At 66.0% G+C, this 8187-nt stretch overlaps 1 protein-coding gene across 12 annotated transcripts; it reads right to left on the bottom strand.

Annotated features, from left to right (window-relative positions):
* Positions 1 to 438: 438 nt before the first annotated feature.
* RAP1GAP (RAP1 GTPase activating protein) lies at positions 439 to 7778 on the bottom strand. Of its 12 annotated transcripts, none has more exons than XM_085508849.1 (22): positions 7707 to 7778; positions 7086 to 7519; positions 6314 to 6386; positions 6162 to 6208; positions 6038 to 6076; positions 5773 to 5958; positions 5315 to 5409; positions 5159 to 5237; positions 5025 to 5078; positions 4846 to 4929; positions 4674 to 4774; positions 4452 to 4581; positions 3977 to 4204; positions 3819 to 3905; positions 2998 to 3132; positions 2455 to 2523; positions 2267 to 2373; positions 2124 to 2198; positions 1374 to 1419; positions 1177 to 1264; positions 1055 to 1110; positions 439 to 964 (listed from the first exon to the last, which is right to left on the bottom strand). In XM_085508849.1, exons 2-22 carry the CDS (start codon positions 7407 to 7409, stop codon positions 956 to 958), a joined length of 2112 nt encoding a protein of 703 aa, XP_085364975.1. In that variant the 5' UTR covers positions 7410 to 7519; positions 7707 to 7778; the 3' UTR covers positions 439 to 955. The 12 variants fall into 12 exon arrangements, with proteins under 12 accessions (XP_085364975.1, XP_085364973.1, XP_085364970.1 ...); XM_085508847.1 differs by having other exon boundaries at positions 1356 to 1419; XM_085508844.1 differs by having other exon boundaries at positions 1374 to 1467.
* Between the last annotated feature and the right edge of the window lie 409 nt (positions 7779 to 8187).

Here is an 8187-nt window from a genome sequence, read left to right on the forward strand (position 1 = left end):
AAAGTTCAGAGCGCTGTCGCATGGCGGTTGGCACAGCAGCGGGGCTGCGGTGTCCCCACCCCAAACCATCCCCCCAACCTCCCCCCATCTCCCCCTCCACGGCGCTGGGCTTTCCCAGAACGGGCGGCGCTGTGCTAAATTTGGGGTCTGTGTGTGGTTTGGGGTCAGAGGGAAGCGCTGAGTGGTGCGACCGCTGCAGGGTTTGGGGTCGGGGGGGGTCCGGTGGGGGGGGGGATAGACCAAAAATCCTAAAATAACCCTGCGGAGGGAATGGGGGATTTGGAACAAAAAGGCTCAGAGAGGGGAAAAGGAGGGGAAAGAGAAACCCAAACGTGGGCACCCGGCTCCAAAATCTCCATCCTCCTGCAGCCCTGGGCCCCACCGCAGCCCCCAGAGAGTGGAGAATCCCCCTCCTCCCCTGCCCCCCAGCATCAGCTGTAGCGATAAATAGACTTTTATTTGTACATCGATATGGGAAACACAACCACAACCTGGTGGGGTGCTGAAAAAACTCCCACAGCACCAACCCCCCCCTCCTCCAATCTGGAGCTGTTATCCCTAAATAAAATGGGGGAGAAGGGCAGGGGGGAGTGTGTGTGTGTGGGGGGGGGAGGCAGTAACGTGTCCCCTGCTGAGTTTTGAGCCCCCACATTGTGGGATTTTCTCTTCTCTTTTTTTTGGAGGGGGCACACCGGGTCTGGCCCCACTCTGCTTTTGGGGTTGGAGGGGGGTTGCGCTGTGTGTGTTCCTGTGCCCATCCCCCCCCCCCGCCTCCCCAGAGGGGGCATTGGGGTGAAGGAGATTGTCTGGAATCGGGGGGGTGACCCCACGGGGGGCCCCAATCCCACAGTGGGGATGATGGCTTCGGCTCCTGGATGTGAGCGGTGGGGGGCACGGCAGGGGGGCACAGCGGGGACCCTCCTCCAGTGGTGCCACCCCGGGGTTTGGGGGTCAGCTACAAGCCCTGTATATAGAATAGAATATAGAATAAGGGCTGTGCCTGTGCTGGAGGCACCGGGAGGTCACGGGGTTGGGGGGTGGATCTCAGCCTCACCGGGGTTGGGGGGGAGCGCTCCAGCTGGATTTTGATCTCAGGGTGGCGAGCACTGCCTGTTTAGGGGGGAGCATGAGCACCCATGGGTGATGCCAGCACCCCAATGCCACAGGAACAGGTACCTGGGGGGGTGCCGGGGGGCTCCTCTGGCCAGGGGGGGTCAGCAGAGGTGTCACGCTGCCGGGGGGTCCCTGAGGGCGAGCGGCCGTCCTGTGGGCACAGGGCAGGGTGACGTGGTGCAGCATCCCCAAAACCCACATTCTCCCCCCGGCCTCAGCTCCCTGCCCCCATACCCCCATACCCTGCCCGGTTCGCTCACGGGGTTCTCCTCTGGCTCCTCGGCCACGCTGCCGAAGCTGCTGGCACTGGAGGACGAGCGGGAGAAGTCCTGCAGAGGTTCCGGCCTCTCCGCCCTGTGAGGGACAGAGCTGGCCCCGTGCCCCCCCGGACCCCTGGATGCGTCCCACCCCCGTGTCAATCCACCCCCTCACTGCCTCGTCCTTGTGCCGTTGGCTGCCAATGGGACCCTGTGCCAGCACCACTCCATCCTGGTGCCACCCCACCCTGGTGAGACCCTGTTCCTGTGCCGCCCCATCCCACCTCTACCAACTTGTCTGACTCGTCCCTGTGCCACCCAGTGCCGTGCTGTCCCCGCCCCACTGCACCCACCAGCAATCACATCCCTGTGCTGCTGCATCCCCACAACACTCCATTCCTGTGCCACCAGGTGCCATCGTGTCCCGGTGTCACTCTGTCCTCACGCTGCCTTGTCCCCATCGCTGTGTTATTGTACCACCCTGTCCCCACGCTGCCCAGTTCCTGTGCCACTGGGTGACAGTGTCACACCGCCCCCATCCCTGCTGGGCACTGCTGCCCTGTCCCCATTCCACTGCCACCATTCACAGTCTCGCTACATCCCGGTGCCTCTGTGTTCCCGTATCCCCCAGCGCTGTGTCCCCATATCCCAGTTATCCCACGGCCCCGTGTTCCCGTGTCTCCCGTCCCCATGTCCCCATGTCCTCATCCCAGTGTCCGTGTGTCCCCACGTGTCCGTGTCCCGGTGCCGGACCTGTCGTGGTTCCTCCTGCTCTCGGGTGAGCTGTGAGCGGAGGAGTTGCCGTCGTTTCCCGTGGCGGTTCCGTCCCTGCGGGGCCGTTGGGCGGTGATGGGGGGGTCCGACCCACCCCGCGTCCCCCCGCCCCCCGCCCCCACCTGCCCGGCGCCTCCTGGATGCTCTCGATGCCGATGGCGCTGGAGCGGCGCGAGCCGAGCGGGCCGGGCCGCCGCCGGGACGGGCTCTTCCCGGGGACCAGCAGCGCCTGCGGGCGGGGGGAGGCGGTCAGAGGAGGGAGGTGGGGGGGACGGGCGGGGGGGGCCCGTCACGTCGCTCCGCCACGCACCTCTTCCACGGAGCCCAGACCGATGGCGCTGCCGCGGCGGCCACGGCGGCTCCCGGGAACCAGCAGCGACTGCGGGGCACGTGTCAGGGGCGGGGCCGGGGGGCGGGGCTTGGGAGCGGGGACCAATGGGGAGACGGGGATCGTGCCGGAGGGGCGGGGCCAGGGGGAGCGTCTGGGGGCGGGGCCGGAGGGGGCGGAGTCTGGGAGGGCGCGGAGTGAGGGACGGAGCGGATTGGACAGAACGGGGGCGGGGGGCGGGGCCTCGACAAGGGGCGGGGTCAGGAGAGGTGGGCGGGGCTTCGGCACGGGGCGGGGCTTATCAGGGGCGGGGCCAATGGGAGAGCAGAGCTGAGCGAGGGGCGGGGCTTATCGCGGTGGGTGGGGCTGGGGAGGGGGGCGTGGCGTAGCACGTGGAGCTGCGGGGCTCCGCGCTCGGGGGGCGCGGCCTTGAGTGACAGGGGGCGTGGCCCGGGATGGGGCGGGGCTCTTCCTTGTGACCCCGCCCCTTCCGTCAGGCCCCGCCCCCAGCAGCCCCCGGCCCACCTTGAACGACTCGAAGAAGCCCGGAGCGGAGCCGTTGTCCGGGCGCTCCTCGTCGGGGCCCATCCCCAGCATGGCCTGGCTGCGGCCCTGCAGCTCCTCGTGCAGCGTCTCCAGCAGCGCCGCACGCGTCCGCTCCTGCACGGCACGAAATGCACTGAGCGGGGCTGCACTGAGTGCACAGCACTGCCAGCCCTGCACTGCCAGCCCAGCACTGCCAACCCAGCACTGCCAGCCCAGCACTGCCAGCCCTGCACTGCGAACCCAGCACTGCTAACCCAGCACTGCCAGCCCTGCACTGCCAGCCCAGCACTGCCAGCCCAGCACTGCTAACCCAGCACTGCCAGCCCAGCACTGCCAGCCCTGCACTGCCAACCCAGCACTGCCAGCCCAGCACTGCCAACCCAGCATTGCCAACCCAGCACTGCTAACCCAGCACTGCCAACCCAGCACTGCCAACCCAGCACTGCCAACCCAGCACTGCCAACCCAGCACTGCTAACCCAGCACTGCCAACTCAGCACTGCTAACCCAGCACTGCCAACCCAGCACTGCTAACCCAGCACTGCCAACCCAGCACTGCTAACCCAGCACTGCCAACCCAGCACTGCCAACCCAGCACTGCTAACCCAGCACTGCCAACCCAGCACTGCCAACCCAGCACTGCTAACCCAGCACTGCTAACCCAGCACTGCCAACCCAGCACTGCCAACCCAGCACTGCTAACTCAGCACTGCTAACCCAGCACTGCCAACCCAGCACTGCTAACCCAACACTGCTAGCTCAGCACTGCCCACCCAGCACTGCCAGCCCTGCATCACGCACCTCCAGCTTCGCGAACTTCTCGGCCTTGTAGCACGCGTACTCGGCGTTGATGAGCTTCGTCAGCAGAAACTCCTGGAACTCAGGACCCTGCGGGGCGGCGGCGGCACTGGGTGGGTGCCAATGTGGCTCTGCTGCAGGCAGCAGCCACGGGCGCTCACCTTCCTGAAGACGGCGGGGTCGGGCAGTGGCGGCCCGAAGAAGGGGACGTCATCGCGGGCAGTGACCGACACTTTGTAGAGGGGCCCCTGGGGGCCTCCCGGCTCCAACTGCACCACCACGAAGGCGTGCAGGAAGTTGGAGGCGATCATGTCGGGCACGAAGGGGGTGTTCTCGTCCTGGAAGACGACGGCCACGATGTCGTTGCCGATGTGGCGCTTTCGCTGCAGCTGTGGGGATGCGGGGACACAGGGATGAGGTTGGGTCCTGCCGACCCCCAGGCCCTGGGGTTGCCCCATTGTGGTCACTAATGCTCCATTAATACCCAGGGAGCACTGGCAGCTCCTATATCCCCTCCAGCACCCAGTTCCACCCCAGGAACCCCTGTGCCCTGCTGGCATCCCCATACACCCCAAAACGGCCCCCCCTAGCCCTCACAACCGCAGCAATGACCCCATGACCCCCGTTACCCCCCACCTGCTGCGCATCGCCCTCGGTGTAGGGCAGCTTGGTGGAGACATGGAACATGATCTCCTTGTCCCGGAAGTGGCAGTACACCGACTCGCTGCCTGTCTGCCCATGTGTCACATCCAGCCCTCCCCGAAAGCTGCGTGGAATGAAGGGGAGAGGAAATGTGGGGGAAAGGAAAGGGGGGGGAACCCTGTGGGATGCCCCCATCCTGCACCCCCCCACACGCACCCCTTGAAGTCCCGGAGCTGCACCCGCTGCCCCAGGATGTCGAGGAACTCGGTGAACGCAGGGCTCTCCTCCGTGGTGCCAAAGAGCTCTTCCTCTGAGGTCTGTGGGGACAGCAGTGGGTGCCCCCCGGACCCCCTCCCCAGATCCCCACCCTGGCCCCACACCCCAGTACCTGCCCCAGCTTTTGGTAGATGACACCAAATTTGAAGTGGTTGCTGAGCACATGCTCGTCAAAAGCGAGGATGAGGCGGGAGGCCTGGGGGAGTGTGGGGTGGTGGGTTAGGGATAGAGGTAGGGATGGATTTAAGGTTGGGGTTGAGGTGAGTGCTGCCCCCCTGGCACTGCGCTCACCTTGGGATAGAGCACAGGGTAGAAGCGGTCCACGTTGATGTCCTCACACACCAGCTGTGAGGGGAGGCAGGGTGCTGAGGAGTGGGTGCAGGGGGGGCACCTACACATGCTGCTGGTGGGTGGGGGTTACCAACCTTGGCCATCTGCACCACATTGGGGAACTCAGCCAGGCAGGAGATGGGCACCACATCATGCAGGGTGCGGGCACGGGTGCTGCGAGGTGAGGGGAGGAATGAAGGTGTCATTCCCACACTCAACCAGCACCCATAGGTGCCCCCTGCCCTGCTCACCGCAGCAGCAGGTGGAGGTGCTCCTGCTCATCGTACTTGAGGGAGAAGACAAGGTGGCCCAGTGCGGGGTCCAGGGAGTAGTAGTTGAAGTGCTCCTGCCAGCAGTCAGGGTGGCACCCATGGGTGCTCACACATGGGGCATTCACAGTGGACACTCACACCCACAGGCACGCGTGCAATGTGGCTACCTGTCTCACCATGATCTCCAGTATAGGCCTATGAGCACATGCCTGTGGGCCCATGGGCACACATCCTCACTGGTTCCCCATACACATGACCACCCAGCCCTGCTGGGACAGGGTCTCCATCACCACATGCACCCATCTGCATGAAGAACCTCATCCACAAGCACCCATTGGCCTCCCCATGTCCATCAGTGTCCATTCCCACGTGCACCCACGCTCACAGGACGCCTGCACCCATGCACAACGATGGGAACCACGCTCCCCAGTGCTCACCTTGCCCAAGAAGTGCTTGCGGTAGATCTTGGCCATGTGGTTGCCCTCCAGTCGTACACGGGTGCCAGGTGCCAGGTTCGGGGGGGACTCAGGGGCCCCGCTCAGCTGGTGGTTGGTGCCCTCGATCCAGTAGCCCCCAAATTGCGGCAGCAGGATGAGGGGGAACGGCCCCTCCCGGCCCAGCACCTGCACCCACAGCTGAGCTGGGTGCTCCTTGGCCCCGACCCACCCAACCCCACCAAACTGGGGAGCGTGGCTACGTTACCTCATGCACGCTGGGGTATGGGATGTAGTCCTCCTCTGTCTGCAAGGCAATGGGGGGGGGGGGGGAGGTGAGGCTCTGCTGGCACCCATGGGTGCTGTCTGATCCCTCCCTCTTTGACACATACCTTGAGTGGGGGGGGAGCGGCGCGGTGCTGCTGGGCCATGCTGCTGCCTGCCGGACATGGCCATGGGGCTCCCCGCAGGCAAAGGGGGGCACCGGGGGCTGCGTGATCCATCCCGGTGCCGGGAAGTCACCCATGGGATCGGGACAACTCACCTGGGGGTGGCGGTGCCTGCGGGACGCAGCTAGCTGGCCGAGGGCGGGCAGGAGGGCTGCATCGTGGCGCTGCCTGGGGGAGACGGGGCTGTTGGGAGCTGCTCCCTGGCGGTGTCCGGCTGTGGTGGGACCCTCAACCATCACCGCCCCCTCCCCAACAGCGTCGTCTCTCCCCCTCCCCACCGGAACCCCGCGGGGCGCCCTCTGCGGGCAGGAGGGAGCGGAGCGGGGCAGCACCACGGACAGCGGCGGGGACCCCACGCGCATCGCAGCGCGTCCCAACCGCCCCGTGCAAAAAGAGCGACCCCCGCCCCGAGCAAAGCCCGAGAGGTGCAACCCCCCCCAACACACACACACACACACACACACCTGCCCATGGGGCCTTCTGGAAGTGGGAGGGGGGTGACACCCAAATATGGGGCCGGGCTGGGGCTGGGGGTAACAAGGAGAGCGGATTGCAGGGATACGGATGGGGAGGGCAGAACATGGGGTCGGGATGGGGGGGTGGGAGGGAGGGAGAGGGAGCAGGTTTGGGGCTGAAAAGGGGGAGGCGATTTGTAGGGTACATACGTACATACGTACATACATACATACTAGGGAGATTTGGGGACACACAGGGGCTGAAGCCCCTCACGCCCAGATTCCCCCCCCCCCTCCTCCCGGTACCGGCAGCGGCTGAAGGTCACGGGCCCGGCCCGGCCCTCCACGCTGCTGCGCGGCCCCGGTGACACCGGCGGTGGGGGCAGCCCCGGGGTGGTTGCGCAGCGCTTACCGGGGGCGGCGGGAGCGGAGCGGAGCGGCGCGGGGCCGGGTCGGTACCGGTACCGGAGCGCAGCGGCGCGGCGCCCCACCGCTCGCAGCCGCCGCGCCGCGTCACGTGCACGGGGCGGGGCGGCTCGCACGGGGGTGGCAGGCACCGGGAATGGCACCGGAACCGGCACCGGCACCGGGCACCGCCATCCCGGCCCCAGGAGCGGAGCAAACGCCTCCGTAACCTGCAGCGGCCGCGTAGACTCGCGGGGGGAGCGCGGATGGGCGGTGAAGCGGCACCCGGCGGCTCCATCCTCTCCGTCCGGGCGCTCAACGTTCCCTCCATCCATCCGTCCGTGTACGGAGCTGCTCTGTGCCTCCACCACCGAGCAGCCGAGCTGCCCCCGTCCGCCCACCATCGGTACCCGCAGTGCTCTCACATCCGTCCCCCCATCCCTGAGGACAGAGTGAGTCCATTTGTCTGCCCATCCATCCATCCATCCATCCATCCATCCATCCATCCATCCATCCATCCATCCATCCATCCTCCCAACCCTGGTGTCCAGAGTCCATCTGTCTGTCTGCCCATCCATCCTTCCTCCCATCCCTGATGCCCAGAATGAAACCATTGGCAAGTCCATACTTCTACCCAGTCATCTGTTCCTTCACCCCTGGTGTCCAAAATGAGTCCATCCATCCCTGGAGCCGAGTTCACCTGTCTGTCCCTTAACCCATTCAACTTCCCAACGCTGATGTCCATTCAGTCCATCTGACCTCCCCTCCCTGGAGTCCATCCATCCACCCACCCACCCATCCCCATGCCATGGTTGTCCCCCACGACCCCTCTGCATCCCCCAGAGCCACGGCTGGGGCTGCAGGAGGGAGGTAGCGGCTCATGGAAGGGCTGGCTCAGACTGCTGGCCACCAGGTGCCAGGGGCTGGCACCAAGCCTCTGCCCCCGGGGCCCAGTGCCAGCAGGAGAACAGTGAAGGCTCAGCCCCAGAGCCACCCGGGCAGCTCTATCCCACAGCACGAGCCAGCACCGCATCTGCTGGGAAAGGGCTGCCAAGCAGTGCCTGGCCAAGGGCAGGGGAGCACGTGGGCTGTAGTCAGGGAAAGCAGTA

This window comes from Coturnix japonica, chromosome 9 (assembly GCF_054131305.1).
Source record: "Coturnix japonica strain WE chromosome 9, WE-NBRP24, whole genome shotgun sequence".
Taxonomy (NCBI): Eukaryota; Metazoa; Chordata; class Aves; order Galliformes; family Phasianidae; genus Coturnix; species Coturnix japonica.

Coding starts and splice junctions, on each gene's coding strand:
- RAP1GAP (XM_085508843.1), bottom strand. CDS start 7,409: ATGGAGGGAACGTTGAGCGCCCGGACGGAGAGGATGGAGCCGCCGGGT. Junction 5,959..6,037: donor CATACCCCAGCGTGCATGAG/GTAACGTAGCCA, acceptor CTGTGGGTGCAG/GTGCTGGGCCGGGAGGGGCC. Junction 1,468..2,123: donor AGCAGGAGGAACCACGACAG/GTCCGGCACCGG, acceptor TGTCCCTCACAG/GGCGGAGAGGCCGGAACCTC.